The sequence below is a fragment of the Bubalus kerabau genome, chromosome 22, assembly GCF_029407905.1.
Source record: "Bubalus kerabau isolate K-KA32 ecotype Philippines breed swamp buffalo chromosome 22, PCC_UOA_SB_1v2, whole genome shotgun sequence".
Classification (NCBI taxonomy): Eukaryota; Metazoa; Chordata; class Mammalia; order Artiodactyla; family Bovidae; genus Bubalus; species Bubalus kerabau.
Window position 1 is genome coordinate 51,328,341 of NC_073645.1, and position 27,845 is coordinate 51,356,185.

Consider the following 27,845-nt stretch of genomic DNA (forward strand, 5'->3'; position numbering starts at 1 on the left):
TGTTGGGTTGGTCATCAAAAGTTAGCTAAAATTATTTAACAGACCTCAGGGCTGTTTTAGACAAGCTCAAGAAGCCACATGGGTGGGGATCTTTCAGACTCACCGCCCCACACCCCTGCTTTAGATTTGCTGATGTTCCCAGTCACGTGACACCAACTGGAGCCTCTCACGCTGGGCCCAGGGTGGTGGGGCTGTGCCCCGGTTCAGGAAGATGCTCCCTTTTAGACTTGCAGGAGCTGCAAGGTATCTGTTGATGCAGCTGGATGCTATGGAGGGCTAGCAGGAGGCTTCGAAAGCTTCTGAAGGAATGCACGGTTGTTGTGGAGCTGGGTTGGAGAGGGGTGGGATACAGTGTACCTACGCTGACGTGGTTTTACAGACCGGTGGGGCGTGTAGCCTCAAATGGTGGGGATCTGAAATTCACTAGCAACTGGTCCCTTTAATGCAGCTGGACTGAAACCACGAAAAGAAGGCGAGGTTCGAGGGAGGCCTCTCATCGCCACCGTGGGCGCACAGGGACACCGCGTTGGAAAGCGCTGTGTCGTCTTAAATCTGATCACCCAGCTCTCTGTCGTTCAGATGACAAGGTTGTGCCCGGGGGAGCCCTTGCTCCCGTGGGCCAGGCTGGTTCAGGCGACCAACTGAGGAAGTCTGGAGTATTTCTGAGGGGACGTGAGAAGGAAGGGCCTGAGGTGGGCGTGCGGAGAGGCACACGCTGGCAGGGGAGGCGCTCGCGGCTGCGGGTCGAAGGCAAGTAGGACCAGAGGCTCAGGCTTGATGCCATGCCTTTTTCACAGGGACCCTCAGCAACATGTCAACCCCTTCCCTCCCTCTCCCTTCTTCCCTTTTTTTTTTTTTAACAGCCTTTCTATGTATTTCGTATAGTGTTCAGAAACTGCTAACACCTGTTCAAAAGTCAGTTATCCAGGTTTGAGCTGAATGACAATTACTTGAATGGTAAAGGGTGTTAATGTATAATTATTCACATTCATACCAGGACATTCACAGTTTAATCATTTCTCTGTAGGCTTCCTTAAGTTTGAGCTTTAAGTCTTAGGCATAATTCTTTTGTTAAATAAGTTTCGGGAGCTCTAATTATTGGGAAGGTGAATACAAATACAATACGGCCAGGTGCAGCCGCGAGGCTGTTGAGCCCACGTCACCTGCGCCGGCCTCGCCAGGTGAGAGCGCCGTCTCCCCGCAGCGGGTGAGGCCGAGGCTCGTTTCTGAGGGCTGATACAGTCCAATCCGCCTGCGAGATGAGCTCGGAGACTGTGTTCTGGTGCGCTCCAGGCCAGCAAGCCCTGCTCCTCTGGCCAGGCGTGGACAGGGAGGGGCCGCCCTAACCCTTTATGGAGGTCGTCTGTCCTCTGGACCCCTCTGTCCTCCTCGGAACTCCTGAGGACCCCAGAGAGCTTTGGATTATCAGCATTTTATTTATGTACATTGACCATGTTGAAAATTAAACCTGAGAGTTTTTTAGTGTGTTAATTTATTCCAAAGTAATAATAATAAATTCACTGTATATTATCAAAAATAATATATTCATGTGAAAATAACTCTATTTTCCAAGACCAAAACACACAGAAGAGCGGCACTGCTCTGCACTTCTGCCAGTCGCTTTAATCTTGCCTTAATGGAAGACAGGTGGGTTCTCATAGCTGCTCCTGCATTTAATCTGTTTATCACACATCATGTCGCTTATGGGAAACTTCTATGTACTTGTGGGAGAATGAAAATTTAAAAGGCAAATAGCACCTCAGTGTTACTATGAAAATAGTGTTCACCTCACAGTTCCCCTAACTGGGTCTCTGGGACCCCGAAGCTCCCCAGACTGGACTGTGAGGACCACTGTTCTAAAAGTAAAAACTGTTTATTGTTCCCAAAAGTTGCCCATTGACTCTATGCATGCGTGCTCAGTCGCTTCAGTCTTGTCCAACTCTTTGCGACCCCGTGGACTGTACCCGCCAGGCTCCTCTGTCCATGGGATTCTCCAGGCAAGGGTACTGGAGTGGGTTGCCATGCCCTCCTCCAGGGGATCTTCCCAACTCAGGGACTGAACCCTTGTCTCTTATGTCTCCTGCATTGGCAGGAGGTTCTTTACCACTTGTGCCACCTGGGATGCCCCCGTTGTCTCTCTAAGGAGTCATAAAATTTGTGTTGTGTTCCTGATTATTATTTTTTTTTTCAGTGTTCCTGGTGTGGCAGAGGTGCTGTGCTCTCTCCAGGTGAGCCAGGCTCCTTTTCCCTTGAGTACCAGCAGACCACAGGCTCTGACTGCCGTTGCGCATGGTTTCAGTAGGCCCGCCCTTAGCTGGACAGTTACTCCAGGCTCACCCACAGGACAGAATCTCCCTCCACACCTGTAATCTGGGCTCTCAGCAGTGCTTGGGACCACAGAGTCCCCACTGGGAACCCAGAGGCCAGTGCCACATTCCCTCACCTGGAAAAGGGAGCCCCAGGTCAGGTGCTTGCAAGAGGAGTAAGTGAAGGGCAAGGAGAGCACATCAACTGCCTGTCCCAGTTTCCCATTGGGGGTCACTTCTATCTGAAGCACCCCCACTCCTTCCAGGAAACATATGCCCACTCTTCAAGACCAGACCCTCAGCAGCTGTGCTCCAGCATTTCCCTCCCATCTCCCTGCTCGTGTTGCTGCCCACCATCCAACGCAACAGTTTTCTGCAGCTTGTTTTTGTCATATGTTAGAAAGGCTGGCTTTGGGCTGTCCCCCACGGCCACCACAAGGCAGCCCTCTTCACAAGCCGGGAACATCCCTTGGGTTTTCCAGATGGAGTGTCTCCCCGTCCTGACCAGTCCAGCCCAGAGATACTGGTTGGCAGAGGTGTATCTTTGTCCCTGGCACTGTGTCCCTCCAGACCCCACTCCCAATTCCACAGCAGACTCACAGGCTTCACGGTGTGTGCCGTCCTCCAGCAGGACACTCACACGCCCCCTACCCCCGTGCACCAGGCTGACACTCTCAAGTAGGTGTATTTAGTTCATGTAGTCTGACTTGGTTAGGCGTGTGCTGAAATGAAAATACCATGTTGATTCCTGAACCTTTGAGATGACCTATAAGCTTTCTTATTCTTTGTTTTTTCTCTGCTGCTCATAGTGTTGTAGAGGTCATAGCTGACATAACTGAATCAGTTCAGTTCAGTCCAGTCGCTCAGTCGTGTCCGACTCTTTGCAACCCCATGAACCACAGCATGCCAGGCCTCCCTGTCCATCACCAACTGCCGGAGTCCACCCAAACCAGTGTCCATCGAGTCGGTGATGCCATCCAACCATCTCATCCTCTGTCGTCCCCTTCTCCTGCCCTCAATCTTTCCCAGCATCAAGGTCTTTCAAATGAGTCAGCTCTTTGCATCAGGTGGCCAAAATATTGGAGTTGCAGCTTCAGCATCAGTCCTTCTAATGAATATTCAGGACTGATCTCCTTTAGGATGGACTGGTTGTATCCCCTTGCAGTCCAAGGGACTCTCAAGAGTCTTCTCCAACACCACAGTTCAAAAGCATCAATTCTTCTGTGCTCAGCTTTCTTTATAGTCCCAACTCTCAACCCATACATGACTACTGAAAATAACGGAAATAAATGCAGTTATTTTCCCTTAAGCAGTGTTATATTTCATTTGAAATGAAATATACATGTATTACAGCACATGGAAAGAAGAGAGTATTTACAAGTTATCCAGTGCTGATGTCAGAAGCAGCTGTGGCTGATAGAGGTGAGGCTGGTGCTCTGGAGGGCCAGCGTCAGGGGACTCCTTCGTGTTTGTAGATACAGAGGCCCCTAGGCGTGTGCGGCCCTGGCCGAGCCCAGTTGCAGCAGGGTGACCTGCTCTGGCCCCTCCAGAGGCCCTCGGCTGGGCTGCTGACGCTCTGCCTGCAGGGAGTGGTGCCAGGCCCCCTCGTGCCCTCGCTGTGCTGGGCGCTGACTGTTTCCCTGTGGGAAGGCTGGGGCGAAGGCTGCCGCAGCAGCAGCTGTTCCTCCTGAGCGTGTCTGAGAGCTGGTGGGGCCACAGTGCCCCTCTGCCTGGCTGTTCTCATCCTCACCCATGCCCGAGTCCAGCTGCTCGCTCTCGGCCGGGGGCTGTGCCCGCCTCTGGCAGCTGCTCTGTCACCCTAGTCGGGCTTGGCAGCTTGAGGTTGCTCTCGGGGTAAACGGTGCTGCTTGTTTCCCCCCCAGCACTAGCCACCCTCAGGCGGACTCAGGGGAGACCAGACCCACTCCTCCATTCATCCCGTAGACCCTCACTGGATGCCTCCTCTGGGTCAGCCCCAGAGCTCTCTGCTGAGGTGCGGACCCCTCAGGCAGGCCCTTGCTCTGAGCTGTGTTGAGTGGAGGGCCCACCGTGATGACTGTATTATTAATGTTGAGGGTGAACTTGTAGAGGAGAAAGACGTGGCAGATAATGTGACCTAGACTCCACTTTAAGTAGATATCTTGACCTTTGAGGAGAAAACTCTTCTTTGGTAAAAGAAAAGGCATGTAGAAAATGTGTTTCCTTCGATCTTGTCTTTTCAGAAATGTGGTAAAACTGAATTTTGTGGTTTGCAGTGCTGTGGATTTTAATACATGTGTAGTTTTCTGTAGCTACCATCAGAAGCAGGACATGCGAGTCCCCTCGCCCAACGCCCCGCTGCTGCCCGTTTGCCGCCACGGCGGCCCCCCGACGCCCGGCAGGCTCCGCTCTGTGCTGTCACCAAGGCTCGCGGCACTGAGAACGTCACACAAGTGGGCTCAGACGGCATTTATCTTTTGAGCCTGGTTTCTGTGAATAGTTTAATACCTCTGAGATTCATCCAAATTGTTGTATGTATCTGTAGTTTATTCCTCTTAATTGCTGTATTCCACACTATAGGTGTTATCTTCATGTGTTTTTATAGCCATTCTAATAGGTGTGGAATGCTATCTCATCCTGATTTTAATTTGCATTTCTCTAACAGTTATGTTGAACATCTTTTCATGTGCTTATTTACCAAACTATGTCCTCCTTTGATGAACTGTCAATTCAAGTCTTTTGCCCATCTTTTTAAATTAGGTTGTTTGTTTTCTTACTGTTGAATTTAAATATTTTTGTATATATTCTGAATATAAGTCCTTTATTGGATATATTTCCAAATATTTTCTCCCAGGCTCCAACCTGTCTTGTATCTCTTAACACTGACTTTTACAGACCAGTTTTGTTTTGTTTTGTTTTCATTTGATGAAGTCCAGTTTACTTTTTAATTTATGGATTGTGGTTTTGATGAAACATCTGAGAACTGTTTGCCTAACTTTGGGTCACAAACGTTTTCTCCTCTACTCTAAAATTTTCTTTTTTAGTTGAAAGTTTTATTTAAATAAATGATTTATTTTAAATTAATTTTTTAACGGTATGAGATTTAGGTCAGAGTTCAGTGTTTTGCATCTAGATATCAAGTTTTCCATCAACACTTTTTGAAAGTAATACCCTTTTTCCATTGAAATGCTTTTGCAACTTTGTCATAAACCATTTGGACATTGTATGTTAGTCTCCTTTGAAAGTCTCTGTGTTTATCCCTTTATAAATTTCACATTATCTTCATCTATAACAGCATAATAGTATGTCTTAAAACCTGCTGGTGTGATTTCTCAGCCTTTTTTTCCTTTTGCCTTTTTCAAATGTTTTGACTGTTCAAGTTCCTTTGCCTTTCCACGTAAGTTTTAGAATCATCTTGTCTGTATCTTCAAAAAATACCCCTGGGATTTTGACTGGAATGGAAATAAATCAGTGGTTCAGTTTTTGGAGAATTGAAAGCTTTGTAATATTGAGACTTCCTATCCATGAACATGGTATGTCTCTCAAATTATTTAGGTTTTCTTTTATAATATTATCAATATATCAGCATTTTGTAGCTTTCAGCAGAAAGATCTTGTATGCAGTTAGTTACATCTAAGTATTTCAGTTTGGTTGCAGCTGTTACCAGTAACAGAACTGTGACTGCCTCCTGTGTGCTGCCTTGTGCCTGCTGACTCTGCTATATCCGCCTGTTAGTTCAAAGCTGGTTTTGTTGTTGGCATGTTTGTTTGTTTTGATAGATTCTTAAGTGTTTTCCCATGAACAAATCACATTGCCTATAAATGGGGACAGTTTTATTTCCTTCCAAAATGTATTTATGTTCTTGTCCTGTTGTAACGGCTAAAGCTCCCACTGTGGTGTTGAGCAGGAGCGGACGTCCTGCTGCTTCTCAATCTTGAGGGGACCATTCATCTTCTCACAGGCGAGCACGGTAGGAACTCCGGGCTTTTGTCATCACCTTTATCGCGTTGTCCCAGGGTGGCTGGGAGCTGCCATCATGAATGCATGTTGAAACGTCTTACATTTTTTTCCTACCATGATTAATATTAATCATTATGTATTTTTCTTCATTAGGCTGTTAATATGGTGGCTCATATTAGTTCATTTTAAGTAGACTTTATTTTTTAGAACAGTTTTAGATTTACCAAAAAAAAAAAAACCACAATAATAATAATTGAGTTAATACAGAGAGCCCACATCTATTGTACCCACATCTATTTTGCCCTATAATTGACCTCTTGAATTACTGATACACTTGTTAATTCAATGAACCAGTGTCGATATCTTACTTAATTAACTAAAGTTCACATTTTATTCAGATTGCCTTAGGTTTAATCTAATGTCCTTCTGTTTTAGGAACCAATTTAGGGTACCGTATTAGATTTGGTCATTACATCTCCTTAGATTTCTCTTAGCTTTGACATTTTCTCAAGATTTTCCTTGTCTAAGATGACCTTTGCAGTTTTCTAGAGTACTTGTCAGAAATTTTGTAGAATGTCATTATATTAGAATTGATATGATGCTTTTCTCGTCATAGACTGGAGCTATGGAGTTACAGGAGGAAAACCACAGAGGTAAACTGCCATTTTCATGAAGTCATGTCAAGGGTCCATACTATCATTATGATTTAACACTGTTGAGGTTGGCATTGACCTCTACCAATATTTTTTTTTTATGTTTTTTTTTCTTTTTTCTTTTTTTTTTGACCTCTACCAATATTAAGGTAGAGTGAAAGTCACTCAGTCGTGTCTGACTCTTTGCAACACCATGCACTGTAGTCCATGGAATTCTCCAGGCCAGAATACTGGAGTCGGTAGCCTTTCCCTTCTCCAGGGGATCTTCCCAACCCAGAGATCGAACCCACGCACGTCTTCGAAACATTAGTTCATACTCAAATCTACATAGATTTCTAATCCATTATTACCTGGATCATTCTAGCCGCCTCCCCTTGCTTATCTGTACGCTCCTCTTCCATCAGTGAGAAACTGGCTCCCGTCTTCTGCCATCCATCTCCTTAGTTATTTGAGCCCAGTATACTGTATCGCAGTATTGGGATGTTTATCCTGTACTTCCCTGGGAAACAGCCTTGTCAACCAGAGTACAGTGTACAGGGCAGTTCCTTTTGCCTTAGTCTTATAGACTCCACTTTTTCCCAAAGTTGCTTGGGTCACTGTTTTTCCTCCCCCACACTTCAGTGGAGTTGTGCATACATTTGTAATATGGTTAGAGTCTCCTTACCACTTGCACTCTGTCCTGGGATCCTCCAGTCTCTTAAATATTTTGTTGCTGTTAATTTGTATACATTTCATGTGTGTCCCTATGGTTATTCCTTTTACAAAATGTCCAGAATGTCACCTCATTGGAGTCATACAGCATGTAGCCTTTTCAAAAAAATTTTTTTTCACTTAGCAGTGTACCTTTAATATTCCTTCATGTCTTTTTGTGACTTGAAAGGTCAATATTTACATGACTGCATAATACTCCACTGTATGGATGTTCCCTAGTTTATTTATAAAAGGGCATCTTGGTTGCTTCCAGCTTTCGGCAGTAGGTAAATAAAGCTGCTGTAAACATCCATGTGCGGGTTTTTGTGTGGACATAAGTTTTCCAATCTGTTGAGTATAAATACCTAGGAATGCAGTCACTCGTTCATGTGGTAAGCTCCTGTTTAGCTTTATAAGTAAGAAATTAGCACACTTTCTTCCAGAATAGTTGTTCTGCTTTGCATTTTCATCAGCAGTGACTAAATATCCCTCATCCTCATCGGCAGTCAGTACTGTTGAGGTTTTTTTGTTTGGTTGGTTGGTTTTTAGCCATTCTAATAGTATCTAATTATATCTCATTATTTTAACCTATAGCTCCCTAATGACAAATGATGTTCAACATCTTTTCAGATGCTTATTTGTCACCTGTATATCTTTTTTGGTGAGGAGGTGTCTGTTAAACTCTTGTGCTTAATTGCTCAGTCTTGTCCAACTCTTTGCAACCCCATGAACTATATATATAGCCCGCCAGGCTCCTCTGTCCATGGGATTCTCCAGGCAAGAATCCGGGAGTGGGTTGCCATGCCCTCCTCCAGGGGGTCTTCCCAAAACAGAAGACCCCCTCCCTGGTGCCACTCGTGCGAGGCCCAAGTTAAACTCTTATCCACTTTATAATTGGGTCATTTTCTTATTGAGTTTCTAAGAAGTCTGTGTATTCTGTATACAAGTCCTTTATCAAATATATCTTGCAAATTTTTCTTTCAGCTTGTTCCTTTTCTGTAAGGTATCTTAACAGCATTTTTTTTTTATTTTATTTTATTTTTAAATTTTACATAATTGTATTAGTTTTGCCAAATATCATTTTTCACAGAGCAAAAACTGCTTATGATAAAGTTCAACTTACCCACTTTTTTCCCTTTCATGGAGGTTTTCATAGTTTTGCCTCTTAGATTTAGGCCTGTGATCCACTTTGAGTCAGTTTCTGTAGAAGATACATGGTCTGTCTAGATTCATACTTTGCATGTGGCTGCCCAGTTGTTCAAGCACCAGTTTTTGGAAGGATTATCCTTTTTCCATGGACTTGCCTTTGTTCTTCTAATTCTGTTCATTGATATATGTATTTTTTCACCAGTACATCCTATCTTGATTAATGTAGCTTTATAAGAGATTAATTTTTTCAAATATTAAATCAGCCCTCCATTCTTAGGACAAACTCCACTGAATTATTTCTCGATTTGATTTGCAAGTACCTGTTGAGAATTTTTGCATGTGTGGCCATGAGAGATCGTGATCTGTGCCTTTCAGCTTCTTTGATTTTGGTATTTGGATAATTACAGCCTCATAAAATGCCTTAGGAATTGTTCCCTTCTCTATTATTCTGAAAAAATTATGCTGAATTGATCTGTTCTTTTAAATGTTTGATAGAATTTTCTGGTGAAATTATCTGGCCCTATAATTTCAGAAGATTTTAAACTATGAATTCAGTGTCTGTGAGGTCAGTAGTAACATCCCCTCTTTAACTTCTTGTGTTGATAGGGGTTTTTAATGAGTCTTGCTAGAAATGTATCGGTTTACCTTCTCAGAGAGCCGGGCTTTGGCTTCATGTGTTTCACTCTGTCACTTTCTGTTTTCAGTTTCACTGGTTTCTGTCGTCATCTTCATTATTCCTTTCCTCCTTCTTTCGGATTATTTTTGTTTTCTTTTTCTGGTTTCTTAAATTGGAAGCTTATTATTGTTATGGGCTGCCCTGGTGGCTCAGATGGTAGAGAATCCGCCTGCAGTGCAGGAGACCCAGGTTCAGTCCCTGGGTCGGGAAGCCCCTGGAGGAGGGCATGGCCGCCCGCTCCAGTGCTCTTGCCTGGAGAATCCCACGGACGGAGGAGCCTGGTCGGACCACAGGGTCGCAGAGCTGGACATGACTGATCAACTCAACTCATTATTGTTATGTTTTATACTGTCATTAATTTGAGACCTTTTTTCTAAAATATGCATTTAATACTATAAATATCCCTCTAAATATTGCTTTAGCTGTGTCCCATAGTCTGTGATGTGCATATTTTCATTCAGCTCAGTTTTGTTTTCTTTTCCTTAAGATTTCTTCTGTGGCTCATAGATTATTTAGAAATAGCTTATTTACTCTTCAAATATTTGGAGATTTTCCTTTTCCCTTTTCCATTATGATCAGAGAAAATCATTTGTCTGATTTCAATTGTTTTAAATTTGTTAGTTTGTTTCATAACCCAGAATGTGCCACATCTTGATTAGTGTTCCATGTGCATTTCCAAAGAATTCTGTTACTGAGTGTTCTATAAAGTTAAAACAAGTTGGTTGATGGTGTTTTTTTCTTTCCACATCCTTGATTTTATGTCAGATATTTCTGTCCGTTACAAGAGAGGAGTAGTGAAGTCTTCAAGCATAATTGTGGATTTGACCAATTATCGTTTCATTTTTGTCAGCTTTTGCTTCATGCATTTGAACCCTGTTGTTAAGGTACATAAACACTTAGGGTTGGTATGTCAGACACTTATTTCACTTTATTGCTATCTTATTTCTTACATTTTATTATCACATAATATTATCTGTTTTCTGTCTTTTCCCTCTGTTTTTCATTTTTCGTTCCCCTTTCTTTCCTTCCTTTGGAATAGTTGAGCATTTTCTAGTCCGCCATCTGTTTTTCACTGTATCACCTCTTAACGGTTTTCTGGCGGTTTTGCTTCAGGGACTATAACACGCCACATGCATCACTGTCGCGGTCCAGCTGGAGTCAGCCTCTCACCACCTCAACGTGGAGCATGGACGCCTCACCGCCGCGGAGCCCTTTCAGCTCCGCCGAAGGCTCACCCCTGCGCACGCTGCAGTCTTCTCTGTTGATGTCATGGTCTTACTTTCAGTCGTTAAACGTATTTTGAGGAACTCAACAGAAGAAGAATCTGTGGTATTTAGCCAAATAGTCACCACTTCTTTGGTTCTGCTTTTATTCCTGATGCTCCACACTTCCCTGTGGTATTGTTTTGCTTCTTACTTGAAGAGCTTCCTGTAGCTTTTTAGGTCTGTTGGCAGTGCATTATCTCTAGGTTTTTTTGATCTAAAAATGTCTTTATTTTAACTTCACCCTTGAAGGATTTTTTTTTCAAAATGAGATATAGAATTCTGAGTTGATGGTTCTTTTCTCTCAGCACTTTAAAAACTGCCATTTTGCTTCCTTCTGATCTCTGCAGTTTCTGTAAGAATTCTACAGTCATTCAAACATTGTTTTCCCACAGATAATACGCCATTTTTCCTTGTTTTCCAGATTTCTGTCTTCATCCTTGGATTTCAGCAGCTTCATCTTGATGGGTTTGGGAGTGGATTTCTTTGGGATTGTCCCTTTGCACATGGCTGAGCTTCTTTTAAATCTATGGTTGTATATCTTTTGCTAAATCTGAGCAATTTTTAGCTATTATTTCTTTGAATTTTTTCTCCTACCCCACACTTTGCTTTCTCTCCTTCTGGAACTCCAGTAACACGTTAACGTGTGAGGCCTTCTGGCTTTTCCAGCGTGTCCCCAAGGCTGCTTTGGATACTGTCGTTCGCTTTTGGCATTCTTTCCTGCCTCTCAGGTTGACCATTTCTGCTGACTCGTCTTCAGGCCAGGTGACTCTGCGTCGGGCGTCTCCAGTCTGCCTAGAAGCCCATGCCGTGCAGTTCTTCCTTTTTGCATATTGTATGTTTCAGTTCTACATTCTCTGATTTTTCTTCGTAATTTTCATTTTTTTGGAAACTCTATTTTCACTTGCTCCAAGGGTGTTCTCCCTTCTCACAGCGTTCTTACCACAGATCCTGTACAGCCGTCCTCAGTTGTGGTTTATCAGGTTGTCGCATGTAGTTTGGGTGTCTCACAGTTTTGTTAATTACACCTCAGAAAGCTTGGCGGGGCAGGGGTTGTCAGGAGAGTCTGACTTCCATGTCTTCTTGGCCATTACAGTTGATGATTTTCTTTTCCCAGGAAGGCTGAGGATTTCCTGACTCTTCATATGCTGAGTGTTCTGGACCTTGTAACCCGCTCATTTTGAATAGATGTTCTGAGGCCCTGAGTCTCATGTGAGTCCTGTGGGTAACGCCGATGTTCATGTTGACGAGACCCTTAACCTGGCTGGATGCAGCCCCTGAGTCCTGGCCAGGCTCCTGTGGCTGTGCTCTCGGTGTCTGTGCTCTGCAGCGTCCGCGGTCTCCTCAGGGCTGCCCCCGGGACCACAGCAGGGGCTCAGCCTTCCCTCCGTTCTGTCTTGCGTTTCGCGTTGGATCCACCCGAACAGCTCCGGGTCTGGTGTGGTTTCCCAGTCCCCTCTTCCTCCCTGGTCCTCTCCCACACACTCCTGCAACCGCACAGGCCTCTGGGGCCGGGCAGCAGGAGAGAGAGACGGAGAACGCAGGGGGCCCAGCCACTTTTGGGCCCACAGCTCTTCCCCTCAGAAAGGATGTTTCTCCTCAGAGCTCTCAGCACCTGCCGGCCCCCACCATTGCCACCCCCTGCACACACTGCAGGGTTGCCTGGGGCCCAAAGAGTTCAAGACAGTAGCCCTGGGGGGGCTTCCCCTCCTCAAGGCAGCAAGGGCTCCTGGGCTCCGTCTGAACTGACGCCGCCTCCAGGGTCCAGGCCGCAGTCCATCCTGTGTGCGTGCAGTCCCTTCAGTCTTGTCTGACTGTGTGACGCCCCAGACTATAGCCCACCAGGCTCCTCTGTCCATGGGATTCTCCAGGCAAGAAGAGGGGGTTGCCGTTTCCTTCTCCAGGGGATCTTGTCCACCCAGGGATTGAACCTGCATCTCTGGAGCCTCCTGCATTGGCAGGCAGGTTCTATACCATTAGTGCCACCTGGGAAGCCCACAGTCAGTCCTGGCTGGGGATTTCTGAATTAAAAGTGGTAAACAGGCACCTCATCGCAGTGCGTCTTCCAGTTCTTCTTCCCCAGCCTTTCCTCCCCATGGCCCTGCGCTCTGTGCCCTGGCTTCAGAGAGGCACTCAGTAGCGTGTGCTCACCCATCCCTTTGCTCTCATGGCCTCCCTCCTGGGCTCCTTCCTGGGGAGGTCGTCTGGCTGCTTTGATGCTGAGACAGCATCAGGTCACGTTAGCCGATATGCTCTTGAAGAGCACGTGGTGTGAGAACTGTGCTGGATTCGCCTGATCAGAACCTGGTGCTCACTCCAGGGTGTTATGGGCTCCCTCTGTGCCAGAGGCCAGAGAAGGCCAGGCCTGGAGAGCCCTTGGAACGTCGGAAACCTGGCAGATGGCCGTGACCCAGGCGTGGACGCCAGGTTCAGTGCTACGGCAGGGCATCCACAGGCATGCGGTGTTGTCAGCAGCCCAGGGAGAGAGAGGGCTTAGAAAACAGTCTTCACCAGGTTCAGGTGGTTATAGTGGCCGGGTCTGAGAAGCCACCCAGGCTGAAATGGAAATGACCAGGTCCTTAGGATAAGGGAGAGCTAAGAAGCAGTCTTGACCCCACCTGAGTTCCAGAGCAGGCTGGAGAGGGCAAGGGAGAGGAGCACCCGGAGTGTGGCCTGTGGAGGCTGCAGCCTGCCCCCTGTGGGGACCTTCACAGGAGAGAAAGGTGGTGGTTCAGTGGTTGCTGCTGCTGCTGGTCAGTCTCCAGGTCGTGTCCAGCTCTTTGTGACCCCATGGACTACAGCACACCAGGCTTCCCTGTCCCTCCCCACCTCCCAGAGTTTGCCCAAGTTCATGTCCATTGTGTCGGTGATGCCATCCACCCATCTCATTCTCTGTCATCTTGTTCTCCTCCTGCCTTCACACTTTCCCAGCATCAGGGGCTTCTCCAGTGAGTCAGTTCTTCATGTCAGGTGGACAAAGTGTTGGAGCTTCAGCATCAGTCCTTAGGGCCACCTGAAATGATGGTCCCACCTCTAAAGATTTATATGGTCACCTCACCAAGACTCTTGAGTCCCTTGGACTGCAAGGAGATCCAACCAGTCCATCCTAAAGGAGATCAGTCCTGGGTGTTCATTGGAAGGACTGATGTTGAAGCTGAAACTCCAATACTTTGGCCACCTGATGCGTAGAACTGACTCATTGGAAAGACCCTGATGTTGGGAAAGATTGAGGGCAGGAGAAGGGAACGACAGAGGATGAGATGGCTGGATGGTATCACTGACTCAACAGACATGAGTTTGGGTGAACTCCGGGAGTTGGTGGTGGACAGGGAGGCCTGCGGTTCATGGGGTCACAAAGAGTCACACATGACTGAGCGACTGAACTGAACACCTTCAAGAGAATGTGTTTTCCACCTTAGTTCATTTTTATGAGCAGATTTTTTTTACTACATTTCAGAATGATATTCAGCAGCTCACAGTTGCCCCTCCTTTTTGGAGAAGTGGGGCTCAGGTCTGATTTTTGCACAGGTCCAGAGCAAAGGCATTGACTCTGAGAGCTGCTTAAGACTAATTAATGCATTTGCTCCCTACGGGGTGGATTGAGTTCCAGGTAACAAAAATGATGTGCTTGATTGCAAAATACTGCATTTTTTTCAGCTGTTTGTCCTAAGATATCGCCGGGCATGTACAAGATGAGAAATGGTTTCCTGTGAAAAATTGACGATGAAGCCGAAAATGTTTGATAAACTCTGTGCTCACACATGGGCTTGTAATTGTTTCATTATACGATGCTTCTGCCCTTGGAAGGAGAGGCGCTCTGTGACTTGGCAGTAACCCATCAGAGCAGCGCTGGGGCTGGTACTCCATGAGGGCGGAGGAGCGGACATGGCTCCTCGGAGCTGCTGTCTCCAGTCGCCTTCGCACGCACCCCTCCCTGTCCCTGCCGGTTCAGTAGGTCCCAGGCTGCTCTCGGGACAGCCTGGGCAGCACCCTCTCCCCGGGCCAGAGCAGGGAAGCCGGAGCCGGCAGCTCTGCTCTCGGAGGAAGGCTGGGATCTGGCCTTGGTGTCTTGCAGTATTGACTTGGGCTGCCTTTATTGTGTCTTTTTCAAGACAGCTGTCCCTGAAACCTCTTTTTCTCCAAGATACCACCAAGCTGCCTTGCTTTTCTTTTTCCTTCCTTTTATTTTTAAGTTAGGCACAACAGCGGTGACAATAATAATGATTAACAGTTTGATTTCAAAATGCTTTCTAAAGAAATCACAGTAAACAAAGTCTGTTTGCCTAAGGAAACCCTCGCAGCAATCAGCTAGTCACACAACCGCATGTGCTAATGAACCCAAAGCTGTTAATGTGGTTTCTTCAGTTAAATTGATTCATGAATTTTGAAGAGAACATTATCTAATGAATTTTCTTTGAATAGAAAGCAATTAAAAGGACAAATCAGTCTGATTAACCCCAAAGTCACCCTCCTGCCACAAATGGTGTAGAGTTTGAAATTATATCATAAAAAACTAGAGCACATTCGCTATCTTTCTGCCCTCTGCTAATCCATGTAAATTAATGAACAACAAAGTCAATTTCTTTGCTGACCCTTTTCTAGTATCACCTGGATTATGCTGATGTTTAATTTGCTTAATGTTATAATAAAGACTAAACAGGTTTTTTTCCCAGTGAAGTGATTATCATTCCCTTCAGTTAAGAAGTGATTTGTATTATCTAACACACGTGTAAGGGTGTGTTTCCTTTAAGAACCAAATCGCACTTGGCCAGCGTGGCGTGAAGTGTAATTAGCGCTGTTCTGGACCCAGGAACTGCCCGTGGAATCCTTCCCTTTGTTGCTGTGTCAGGCGCTCCTGCCCTCGCCTCGGGGGAGGTGGCGGGGCGGGGGTTGCTGGGCAGCTCCCTGTCCCATGCTCGCGGACACGCGTCTTCTGGGGAAAGATGAGAGGCCTCGACTGAGATGGCCCGGCCTGTGCCCAGCTCCTCTGCAGCGCCCTGCACACCCGGAAGCACGCTCGGCCTGCAGCAGAGGGAGAGGCTGTCCTGTGTCCTCCTCTTCACCCCTGCAGCAGCTTGATGTGGCTGCTCATTAAAACGGGGGTAAGGCTGTTTTATCTTTGCAGCTCTGCTCCTTACGGGTGCCTGGAGCCAAGGTGTGGACCGCGGTGCTCGTGGACCGCGGTGTATGGCATCCTAAGCCTGCTCGCGCTCGGGTGTGGATGGCTCAGCTAGCATCAGACCGTGGTCCAGCCCACGGCCTCCTTTTCCTTCTGCGTCCCAGCTGGAGTCAGGACTGAACAAGCAGTACAAAGCTTCCAAAGTTGGTGTGCACGCAGGGCCTTCTGTGCTTGTGAAGTGAGCCATGTGCGATCCACACCCGCGCAGGCCCCAGGAGAGCGTGCTGCAGGCCCACGTGGAGCTCCGGGGAGGTGGGAGGGCGGGCCGTCTGTGCTGCCCACTGGCGGGGCCTGCGGAGGTGCCGGTCCGCCCTCGGCTCACCTCCCGCGCGTCCTCTCGTCGGTGACATGGTGACAGGACCCTGTGCGGAGCTAGGTTTTAATTAAGTCACACCTCTGTGTACGTTGTTGCGTTTTCTCTTTCAGGGCTGGCAGCTGTTTGTATCTTAGCTGTTGGAGCCATTTGTCCCAATAACGTCATTTGCTTTCTCCTTTTCAGAGTCATTCACCAGACAGGTGTTATGGAAGCTGCTGACGCTTGTGAAATTCGGAGAAACGGTTTCTTACCAGCAATTAGCAGCCCTGGCGGGCAACCCCAGAGCAGCGCGGGCCGTGGGAGGAGCCATGAGGAACAACCCTGTGAGTGTGTGGCCGCGGGGGTCAGCCCGGCCGCGGTCAGCAGGGCACCGGGGCACCGCACTCAGGGTCCGAGGGTCCTTTGATTCAGGCGAGTGTCAGAGGCAACCTGGGCTGCTGGGGAAGACAGGAGGTGTTCATGTCGGGGCCTCTGGAAGGGGGCCGTCCAGTCTCGGAAGGCTGTGGAATGGGCCTGGCCAAGGCCACACTCACCTGAGGACCCTGCAGGGGGTGGGAAGGGCACCCCGTCCACACAGCAGCTCGGCCTCTGGGAGCCCTCACACGACTGCACAGGGCCCTGGAACGTCCCTGGTGTCGTTGGTCTGCGGTGCCCAGCAGACCCGGGCACCATCGCCCCAGGATGCTCTCTCCAGACCCGGGTGCTGTCACTCAGAGATGGCCTCTCCAGACCCGGGCGCCGTCGCCCTAGGAGGGTCTCTGCAGACCTGGGCACCATCACCCCAGGACGGTCTCTCCCTGAAGCTGTAGGGACTCTGTAACATGGTGGGAGAGTGCCATCCAATAAGGAAAAGCCAACAGATGGTCACATCGCGGGGTGGGGAGTTACCCCATCAGATCGACCCAGTTCTTAAAACATCCCTGTGGCTTTGCTGTGTGTTTTCAATACGGTTTCCGTCCATGCTCTCCGGGGAGAGGCGGGTGTGCCCGGCACGGCCCACAGCCCCCTCCCCTCAGCTGGCGGCCCCCGGGGCAGGGCCAGCGTCTCGGGAGGGCGGCCGCTCGGCCTTCCACACAGAATCGCACCGTTGCTGGTGCGGGGCGGCTCCTGTGGGTGTGCGTGGGCCGTTACAGTGTTCGTCTGCCTGGAGAAGAGTCTGCGTCCATGTTAAACACCCCAGATTGTTGGGGGCAGCGCGGCAGGTGACAGCACGGCCGCCTCCCGGGTCGCGAGCTCCGCGCGGCAGAGGCGGGGGCAGCGGGCCGCTGTCGTGTCTGCATCCCTTGTGCTTCCATCGCAGCGTCCCAGTGTGTCGTTCACACACGCCGCCTCCACAGGCTGCAGGCCCCGTTTGCATGGCACACATGGATGACCCTGGATCAATTTCCAGGGGTAACTGTTGAGGTTTCCCAATGACGCTGATGCGGCTCCTCCCCTCTGGAAGGCCCCCGCCTTCTCCCAGGTCACTCTGTTGGACAGTTTGACTTCACCCCGTACTGTGTGTCCACTCAGGGCCTCTGGGTGAGCTCGGGAGGTGCCCGCTTCCTGACTCCCAGGGTCTCCGAGCTGTGTAGAAATTCTGTCTGTCCGCACTCCATTCACGCCCCGGGGATGCTTGGTCCTTCTGCTCCCCTCCCTGAGGGCCTTCCCCTCCCTGAGGCTGGCCTTTCGTCCCAGAACTGCCTGCCCCCACGCCGTGTGCAGCCCCACTCACTGACGTGCACAGCAGCCCACACCTGCCCCTCGTGACACCCGCAGTTCCCGCTGTCTGAAGTGGCCGGGCCGTGGCTGCTGGCGACTGCGTAAGGCAGCACTCAGAAACCTGTATTGTCGTGCAGGCAGCAGGACTGCCTTCTCCTGCTGTTAATCTCTGTGACTGTCTCTGCTCAGCTGTGGCCCAGCCCCTGACATCTGTAAAGCAGGCTCTCACGGGGCCTGAGACGCTTCTGTCCGTGCAGTCCCTGTCCTGACATCCCCGTGGGCGCGTGCCCAGGTGGCCTGAGGACACGGGGAGGATTGTGCCCGCACCGTGGCCCCTCGTGGTGGTGCCGTCCTGTGACAAGGGAGGTGCGGCGGCCGTGAGCCGCTGGCCTTGCCTGGGCATCCCTCTGTCGCAGGGCACTGCCTGGCCCCGCACAGGAACCCCAGCCTGACGAGAAAGTTGCAGAGGACCCAGTAGATGCCTCCAGGGGTGGCTCAGAAGAGCTGGGGTGCTCCCGGAAGGAGACAAGCCTGCGTGCCTTGCAGCTGGGCCAGCTCAGCGGAGTCAGCCGTGCTCAGAGGTCTTCGGGTCATCCGTAGAGAGGGCTGAGGGGTCCTAAGGGGACCTGGGGATATAAAGGGATAAGGGGCCTAGTCAGGGACTGGATCTGGTGGCCACGTCCCCCTTCTCAGTGCTGACGGCAGAGTCCAGCCACAGAGCCACACACGTGGGCACAGGGAGCACGGCCTGGAGACGTACCCAGTGAAGCCATCTCTCTGTTCAGGAGGAGCGTGACAGGCAGACGGACGCAGAAGCTGCAGGACGCCCTGGCACTCACCATGTGCCCATTCCGTGGTGTCTGGCAGTAAACAAGGACGCGCTGGCCCCCCTGATGGCCTGTGCTCGAGGCGTGGGCTGCTCACCCGCAGACTGAGGGGCGGTGTCTGCTGCTGGGGGGGGTTTCAGCCCACCCCAGGCCTTTGGTTTTTCCAGAATTTTCTGTGAACAAATTAATAGCCCAGGTATAATGTCTTGGCAGCCCTCCGGAATGCCCTGTCCCAGACCGAGCCCTGGGGCGGCAGTCTTCTGGTGCGGCAGGTTGATGAGGGCTCACACACCCTGCCTGATAAAGCCCCTTCCTGCTCATCCTCAGAATTTGCTAAATGCAGTTCAGAGCCAATCAATACTTGCAGAGAGTTTCCCCACCTTTTCCTAAACAAGTGCGTTCCTGAGGAGCTCGTTTATTCGCAGATGCCGTGAGCCTTAATGACCCCCCGAGTCTTGTCCTGCCAGTCACCCAGATGGCTGTTGATAAAGATTTAGCATCATGTTCTAAGTGTCAGGGCTGTCAGTGGGGCTGAACCATTTGACCAGAAGAAAAAAACGCACAGGGAGCTATTGATTACAGCTTCTCAGTGTCACTTGTTCACCAGGATTTAGGTATTGATGAGGCCGCAAGTGAAAACAAGCTCTTTCCCTTGTGGGCTGCTACCCACAAGAACAAAGGCAAAGCTGGAGAAAATACTCAGCCAGCACCAGAATCAGAGGGATTCCATTATTGATTGAAAGGCCCCTTCGTGTTATTTTTGTTGGAGACAAATCTATGGGTTTGGAAGTTTTATAGCATTTGAGAAAGGGTCTGTGTAAGTGATGGATTCATGTATTGGATGAATTAGATTTCACAGCATGAAGATTTCAATGCAGCTATGATATTATGAGCTACTTGGTTATTGATAAAAATTACATTTCATGCGGCACAGGCTTTAAAGGAGAGGGCACAAAGGGCATGGATCCCTTGGAATGTCCTCAGGGGCACAGTGAATTTTAGCAGGTTTCATTATTTTAAGCCTGGAACCTGTCACTGAAATTAGCATGACCAGAAGCAGTGTTCCCGCTTCTGGAGGTGAGAATCGTGTGTGTTTGGTCAGTCACCAGTTCCCATCAGACGAAGACTGATCATAGCTCTCTCTGTAATTGCTATTCCAGGCCGGCAGTCTTTATCTGCACAGACAGAGTCACGTTACACACTTAGAGTTTCGTGGCTCGTTGGGCAAGAGGGAAGAAAAGGAGAGCTTGTGTGTGAAGTTTGCTGTTCGGGAGGAAAATTGAATTGGGGCCTAAATGTTTATGAAACTAAATTGAATTAAGTGTCTACCTCCTTATCAGTCAAAAACTTGAATTGTGTATTATCTAATCGTGTCCTCCCAGCAGTTATTAATGTGACTACTCTATTTGATTAAAAACCCCCAATCAGAGCAAACACTCTGCTCCTGAAGTTTCCTGTCCCCCCCGGTTGTGTGCTGTGGGCAGGCCCAGCAGTGTGTGGCCGCTTCTCGCTTGGTCAGGCTGTGCAGGAGAGGAAGCCCGAGCCCTCCTCAGCATGCGGGGCTAGAACTCCACAGACAACACGTGCTCCCATGGCAACCCAGACTCCCCAAAATCCGAGTCAGGGCTGGTCTGTGAGGCGCGGGAGGTCAGACTGCTACCTGCGGGCCCTGCCTCTGCGGCCCCCGGGGGCAGCGTGCAGAGTGCTTGCCTCCAAGCAGCTTTCGACCCCGGGCGAGAGGCTCACTGCGGCCTCAGGTTGCGGAGTCTGGCCTGGGCTCCACGGCGGGCGTGGGGTCACAGCATGCGTGTCAGGCATGTTCTCCCTGTCGCATCCTTACTGAGCAGCGTGTCCAGGACAGGACAGGGCCGGGAACCCAGCCACCCTCCCGGGACCAACAGAGGGGCACCCCAGGCGGGAGTGTGTGTCACGTGGCAGCAGGTGACAGCCTGCTCCATCCGCAGTGAAGGCCTCCGGTGGGGGCAGAGACGACCTCCTGGGGAGCAGAGGTGCCTGGTTACCTTGAGCGGAGGCCCCCCACCCGTGGGGTCTCTGAAGGCCTGCGCCTAGCTTCCTGCCCCGGCCCCTCTCCAGACAGGACCCCCGTGCCGGCGGGCAGGCGGTCCCTCTGCCGGACTCCGCAGGTGCTGGGCGGACACGCTCCTGCCTTCCTCCAAGAACAGTTGCTCAGTGAGTCGCCCTCCCATTAGGGGTAGAAGGGGGCCAGACCAGCCCAGGAGTGCCACCCCCCCCCCCACCTGCAGTCAGAGCCCTGTGCAGACAGCAACCCTCACCTCCAGGAACAGACCCGGTGGGGCTGCCAGGGGCCTCTTGGGCCTCCTGCTGAGGAGGCCCCAGCCAGGAGGGCAGGGTCCCTCCGGTGGGGTCGCCGTGAGGAGCATGGGGCAAGGTGGGACTCACCTGTGTGGCTGCAAGAGGAGCCACAGCCCCTGCCAGAGTCGCGTCCAGCGCCTGTGGGCCCTGCCGTCCAGTCCAGTCCACTCCGTGGGGTCTCACGCTCCCGCAGGTCTGCATGCGGCCAGCTCCAGGCCAGTCAGTGGTGTGCTGGTGCTGGAGGAAGCCCTGTTCTGGGGGCATCCGCACCTGGTGTGCAGGCCCGCCTGCCTGTCCAGCCTCCTGGGAACTGGGCCTGCCCCCTCCCCTGGGGCTGGTGCGGCAGCGTTGTGAGCTGCAGGTGAGCCTCTCTGGGAGGTGGTGCTGGGCCCGTGTTTCCTGGTGCGACTCAGGGACGCTCAGCACCTGGGCGGCTGTCACCCCCTGGATCCTAGCAGCAGAGCCTGTCTGACTGTCGGGCAGTTCTCCGTGCTTGTATTTGCTTTCGTTGTGAAGTGCCCTTGCTTTCCGTGGAGTCACCCTGCTGATTTAGGCAGGCATCTAACTACTCCGCTTGTATCCAGATGTGAAAGGCACAGGGCAGCTTTGCCCTCCCGTTAGGGCTTTTTGGGGAGGTGGGGAAGACCCTGTGAGAGGAAGGGTGGGGGGCAGGGCCCCAGGGCAGAGGGTCCGTCCCAGCCTGGGATTCGGGGGTCTGGCGACTGCTTCTCAGATAGGAACAGATGAGAAGTGGAGCTTCTCAAACTTTCTGTATCAGAGGCTAAGGAGGGAAGCAGCCCCCCCCCGCCCCGACCCCGCAGACCCCCCAGGTCCACTGGTGTCTGTAAAGCAGGGTTAGCAAGCGATCCCTATAAAGGGCAGGACAGTAAATGTTTTCAGTTTTGCAAAAGCAGCCACATGGTATGTACCAAGTGGCTGTAGCTATGCTCCAATGAACCTTTATTTACAAAACCAGGTGCGGACTGCCTGGGCAGCATCCACGGTTAGCCAGCCTTGGAGTTAGAGTGGCCTCTAAGCACAGCGTTCCCTGACGTTTCCTCTTACTTCTCGGAAATGTTTGGGAACTTTGTGTGGCACCTAAACTTGGGAATGTCTTCTTAAATTCTGTGCATATACATTTTAAATCACTTACCAAGTGAAATTGTTTTCTCCTTCCAAATCCTAGCATGAGGGGATTCTCTAGAACCCAGCCTTTTGGGCACCAGGAACAAGTTTCGTGAAAGACAGTTTTTCCACGGACCCGGGATAGGATGGGGGTTGGTTTTGGTTTCACCTGCCGCTCCCTCCCACAGTGGGGCCTGTTTTCTCACAGACCACAGACCTGGGTGGGTCCGGGGGCTGGAGACCCCTGCTCTAGAAGATGCCCCACATTTACCTTGGGCCTGCCCCAACCCACCCAGGACACTCAGAGGCCAAGGGGCGACTTGTGCTGAGACAGGCCCTGCACGTGGCTGGGTGGGGGCTGCCGGGGTGGGTGTGGGGCCAGGCTGACGTGGCGCCTGCATGTGGCTGGGGGGCTGCTGGGGTGGGCGTGGGGCCAGGCTGACATGGCCACCTCGCTCTCTTGCAGATCCCCATCCTCATCCCGTGCCATCGAGTGGTCTGCAGCAGCGGGGCCATGGGCAACTACTCTGGAGGCGTGGGCGTGAAGAAGTGGCTGCTGGCCCACGAGGGCCATCCCGCGGGGAAAGCGGCCCGTGGAGGGGGCTCCCGTGCCACCGGATCCTGGCGCGGGGCCCTGGGTAGCACCGCCAGCTCCCAGCCCGCAGGCCGAGACTGAGAGTGTGTGAGCAGTGTGCTAGGCATGGGGTGTGTGCTGGGAGGGTGGGGGGTGGGGTGTGCTGAGGGGGGTGGGGGGTGGGGTATGCTGAGGGAGGGTGGGGGGTGCTGAGGGAGGGGTGTCTCATTAAAGGAGCCAGAGTCTCAGAGGTGTCGTGTGTCTGCTTCTTTACGTTTTACCACAAAGAGAGCCCAGAGGCTGCCCCCCCGGGTGCAGATTGCTCACTTCTGTCACTGTGATTGTCCCCTTGCTGATTCTCTTGAATCAGAGGTGAGAGAATGGGAGCCTGGCAAACGTGAGGACGACTGCCCTGCAAGGAAGGGCATCTGGTGCCCACCGGGAACCGCTGGCTGCCTCGGACACCATGGCGGTACCCAGGGCCAGCCAGGCCCCGGACCACCAGACCCTCATGCAGGTCCATCCTCGGCAAATTGGCCTGCCTGCAGCGTGCTCCATGCCTGCCCTTTCCTCTCAGCTGCCAAAGCTGCTGGGATGATGCTACTGAAGGAACGTGGGCGGCCCTGAAAAGACATGCTTACTCGGAGACTCCAGCTTTATCTTCCCAGCTGCCCGAAGGCTAATGCAAGGTGCATCCATCTGGGGTCGCGTCCCACTTGCCAGAATAATTTGAGAAAACAAATAGCTCTTGGTGCCTGAAATGGCCCCTCCTGAGGAGTGGAGTCTCGCCCAGCCGGTCTCTCGCCACTCTTGGCCTGAGTCCTCTCAGGACCCAGGGCGATGAGGGATGCCTGCCTCTCCTTCCTGACTTGCGACCCCGAGCCTGGAAGTCCGGCCGCTGGCGAGGTGGGTCAGCTCCGGTCACGGTACGGGTGGGGGCATGTCCCGTGCCTGCTGTGCGCACTGTCTAAGGCGTGAGTGCCGTGGTGTCGTCTTAGCTTCACCATCAGCCCAATCCAGAAAGCATCAGGGAAGCTTGTGTCTTTATATGTGGATGAATAAAATGGAGCGTATGATGGATGGAGGATAAACGGTGCCCGGCTGTGCAGTAGAAAGCTATGTTTTTGTCGGGGGTACCTGTGACAGTGTAAACAGCAGCAGGAGAGCTCGAGAGTGTGTGTGTCCACACCCGGGTGAAGGCATAGCCCTGCGCACGCGCGTGTGTGTCCACACCCGGGTGAAGGCACAGCCCTGTGCGCGCGCGCGTGTGTGTCCACACCCGGGTGAAGGCATAGCCCTGCGCGCGCGCGCGTGTGTGTCCACACCCGGGTGAGGGCACAGCCCTGCGCGCATGTGTGTGTGTGTGTCCACACCCGGGTGAGGGCACAGCCCTGGGCGTGTGTGTGTGTGTGTGTGTGTGTGTGTCCACACCTGGGTAAGGGCACAGCCCTGCACCTGTGTGTGTCCACACCTGGGTGAGGGCGCAGCCCTGGGCGTGTGTGTGTGTGTCTCCACACCCGGGTGAGGGCACAGCCCTGGGCGTGTGTGGTTTGGGTGCACTTTGTGTGTGACCTCACCACTGACCTCACACACACTAACTAGGCTTTTCTCACCGATCTACAAGTCTTTGCATCCTTTTCTTATATCAGCCAAATTAATTCTGGATTTTTCTCTTAAAAGTAAAATATGACCGTTTCCCCATTGTCTTCTGATCTGGTCCTCCTCAGGACTTCTTTAGAGCTGAACCAGAGTCTTTATAGGGAGCTGCCTAGATGTCTGATCTCTGTGGACGGACCCTGAGTCTCCCTGCTCCATCCACCCAAGCTCCTGGCTCCCTAGGTGAGCCTCAGGAGCTGTGAGTGACTCCCCATCTGACACGTCAGGAGGGTGAGTAGGGGCCCCGGATGCCCTTCGCATTTGGGGGCTGTGAGGACGGTTGTGTTCTGAATTCTCTGAGGAAAAGCTCTGCTCCAGGGACTTGCAGCCCCAGGACCCCACTGCCGGAACAGAACCAGCTGCTGGGCTGCAGCCCCAGCTCCCAGCCTTGGGGCCTCCGTGTGGGGCTGTCAGTGCTTCTGATGGAGGGCACCACTGAAGGGTGCTGGGCTGCGCTGGGGAGGCCCGGCCCCCACTGCTCGAGGAAGGACTTGAAGACGGGATGCGCTGGAACTCCATCAAAGGCCCTGGGACAATCCCCAGGGCACGTGCTGTCTGTCCGGGTTGCCAGCGGACGGGCAGACTTCGCAGTGCTGTCAGACCCTGAGGGTGCATCCCAGGCCCCACACCCGCTGCTCCTGGGCCTGGAGAGTGGGGACCCCCTCAGGGAGGGGGCCACCTGCCGTGATCTCCAGGTGCCCCAGCAGCGGGCAGCAAGGGAGGGTCCCAGACCACACAGCCCGCAGGGGCCAGGCCCCACCCCCAGGGGGTCCTATCTGGGCCCCGCCCACCCTTGCCGACGCACAAACGGAGTCTCCTGGGTCCCAGCAGCAGAGCCGCCCCAAGGGTGGGCCTCAAACCAGTCCAGGGGCAGCGGACTCCGCAGGGGCCTCCCGGAACTGCTGTGGCTAGAGGAGCACTGCGTTTGCAAAAACAAAGAAGATGGGAAAGGCACAGGGAAACACAAAAATGTTCTCCCAGCGAAAAGAGACGCTGAAACAAGGACAGGCTCTCCCCTTGTCCTCGGCCCCAGGCCCCTTGTGTGCAAGTTCCCTCCATCCAGCGCCCAGACCGGCGAGGCAGCCGTGCAGCCCGCGCACACCACCCTCGCTCTTCTGGAGACCTCGGTCATAGAGGGTTCAGAAAGAGATTTGTTTTTGCAGAACCAGCTGTTGTGAACTGGCTGCCCTTGACAATATGAGAGGCTGAGCTGCGGAGGGCTGGCCTGTCCCCACCCCCGCCCCCAGGGTCGGGAGCATCACGTAGCCCCCCTCACTTGCACACCTGAGCTGCAGAGGGATGAAGGGACAACAGGCCTGACTTCCTGGTGCCCAAAGAAGAGGAGCTGGATCTGGGAGGGCACCAGGAAGGCTCAGTGAGGAGGCCGGAACCAGTGCAGCCAGCTGTGTTTCTGAGGAAGAGCGTGGGCTCACCGTGGAGGTAATTTAATCAAGCTTTTTTAATGGGTGTCCACTCAGCCAGCAGAAAAATCCATGGTTCCCTGGTGCGGCGTAACCTCTGCTTAGAGGCGTCCTCATCTCCAGCTTGAATCTCTCTGGTTGCCCGCCCCGCCCAGGCCTCGCATCTCCATCCTGCAAGCTCTCCTTACCCAGCGCCGCCTCTTTGGAGCAGCTAAGCATGTCCAGGGGGTGTGTTTATTACTGATGTCATTGTTTATTTCTTAACCTGTTATAAACACAATGTTATCCCAGGATGAAACTCCTTTAAAGCTTTAGGGTAAGAGAAAGCCATGCAGGCAGGTGGCTGGAGACATCTTGGGGGGTGATGGCGAGGTCGGCAGAGCCCGTGGGTTTAGGTGCTGCCCGGGAATCATGGGCGGGGAGCCCCTGTCTGCGGGGCCCTCCTGGTACAGCTCTGGCGGGGTGGGTGGGAACCGCTGGCCATCTGTCCCCACGTCCTCGGCACCCACAGGCTCAGCCTGGCATGAGCAGTGCCAGCTGGAGCCCCGGCCGCTGTGGGAGCAGGCAGGCCGTCACAGCCCTGGCCACGTGAGCAGCACGCGCTCCACCTGGGAGCTCACCCCCGGGCCTCTGTGCTGTTGAGGTTTCAGGCTGCGCACAGGCAGACTTGGAAACGATAATCGTGTTATCTTAGCGCGGGACACACACAAACACCCAGCGCTGACGCTTTCCCAGGAAGCTGGCCCTTGGCAGCGGGCTCTGGGCTGACGCGCTTAGGCCTCCACGTGCTTCGTCTGCACTGGGTTTTCTCGCTGCTGTCCTGGCAGGAGTCCTGGCTGAGGACTGAATCGAGTTGCCTCTTCCGGCCTGTGCAGGCTTTTTCTTTCTTGTTCACGGGCATTTGATTGAAGTTTGTGTTTAGGGAGTTGAAGTTCACATCAATTTTACCTGTTATCAGTTTGAAAGACAATGAGGTTTAATGCAACTCTGCCAGGCAGCCTCGTCTGTCTGTCTGTCTGTCTGTCTGAAGGAAGTGGGGTGGCAGTTGAAAGCCAGACCCGGAGCCTGGAGAAACTGCAGGACCCGCATCCCTTAAGTGGCTGAGGGCAGCCACCCAGGGTCCTCGGACCCTCCGGCTCCAGTTGTGGACAGATGGACAGCGTCTGGCCTCCATCACCCAGGCCAGCTCCAGGGGCCCCTGCTGGGCAGACGGGCTGGAGCGGACAAGGACGGGACACCAGGCAGTGGACGGCGCCTCGGTGGATGGAAGGGCGGCGTTAACGAGTCTCTCAATGTTTCTAATTCGTGTTTGCTTCTCCTCTGAATAAAAGCTGTTAAGAACAAATTCCATGTGGACAGCAGTTAAGATTAATCCTAAAAGCATGGCCTCGGTGCCTTTGGCACCTGCAGAGACCATCCACTTAGCAGCTTGCTGGGAGCAGCCATGCTGGGAAGGGTGGTGACGGGTGCTCGGACTCTCTGGTGGCCACTGGCGCTGTGGTCAGGATGGACCTTGCCGGCGGTCCTCGTGGACTCTGACGCGGTAGGACGCAGAAGGACGGGCCGGAATCTGCTTCTCTGGGGAGCCCCCTGATCAGCTTTCCCGGTGTGTGCGTGTGCTTCTGTCTGCATGCCGGCCGGGGGCTGGGAGTGGCCAGGGCTGCAGCATGGGGGATGGGGGGCATGAGCTTCACCTCTCCCTTTGCTTGTTTCTCAGCCTGGACCCTCCCTGGCACTCAGGCCACCACACGCACACGCTACGGTCTCTCAAGGCTCCCCGTTAACACGTCACTGTAGTTTGGTTCCCAAACACAAGCAGCGTGTGCTTCCCAGACTGGTTTGTTGACATAAATGAAGAAAAACCCATCTGGAGAAAATACCAGTGTCCAAACACCAAGCAACATGTGATACTGAGCAAAAAGCGTTGCTTTTGCGCGCTTTGATCGCCATGACGACAAGGCAAAGTGGATGCAGGTGTGAGACTTCGGGCAGGAAACGCGGGAGCAGGTACATGGCCGAGCTGCCGGCTCCAGCGGC

At 52.0% G+C, this 27,845-nt stretch overlaps 1 protein-coding gene across 2 annotated transcripts in view; it reads left to right on the top strand.

The window, feature by feature from the left end:
* The window catches only part of MGMT (O-6-methylguanine-DNA methyltransferase), a 226,224-nt gene extending 203,344 nt beyond the window's left edge, over positions 1-22,880 (top strand). Inside the window, exons 5-6 of one of the 2 annotated variants that reach the window (XM_055561052.1) lie at positions 2,192-2,228; positions 4,598-6,416. In XM_055561052.1, coding sequence (XP_055417027.1) covers positions 2,192-2,228; positions 4,598-4,766 — 206 coding nt within the window. In that variant the 3' untranslated portion in view covers positions 4,767-6,416. Of the gene's footprint in view, positions 1-2,191; positions 2,229-4,597; positions 6,417-16,353; positions 16,494-22,623 lie in introns of those variants that run through there. The other variant, XM_055561051.1, reaches the window with a different exon arrangement.
* Positions 22,881-27,845: the final 4,965 nt, after the last annotated feature.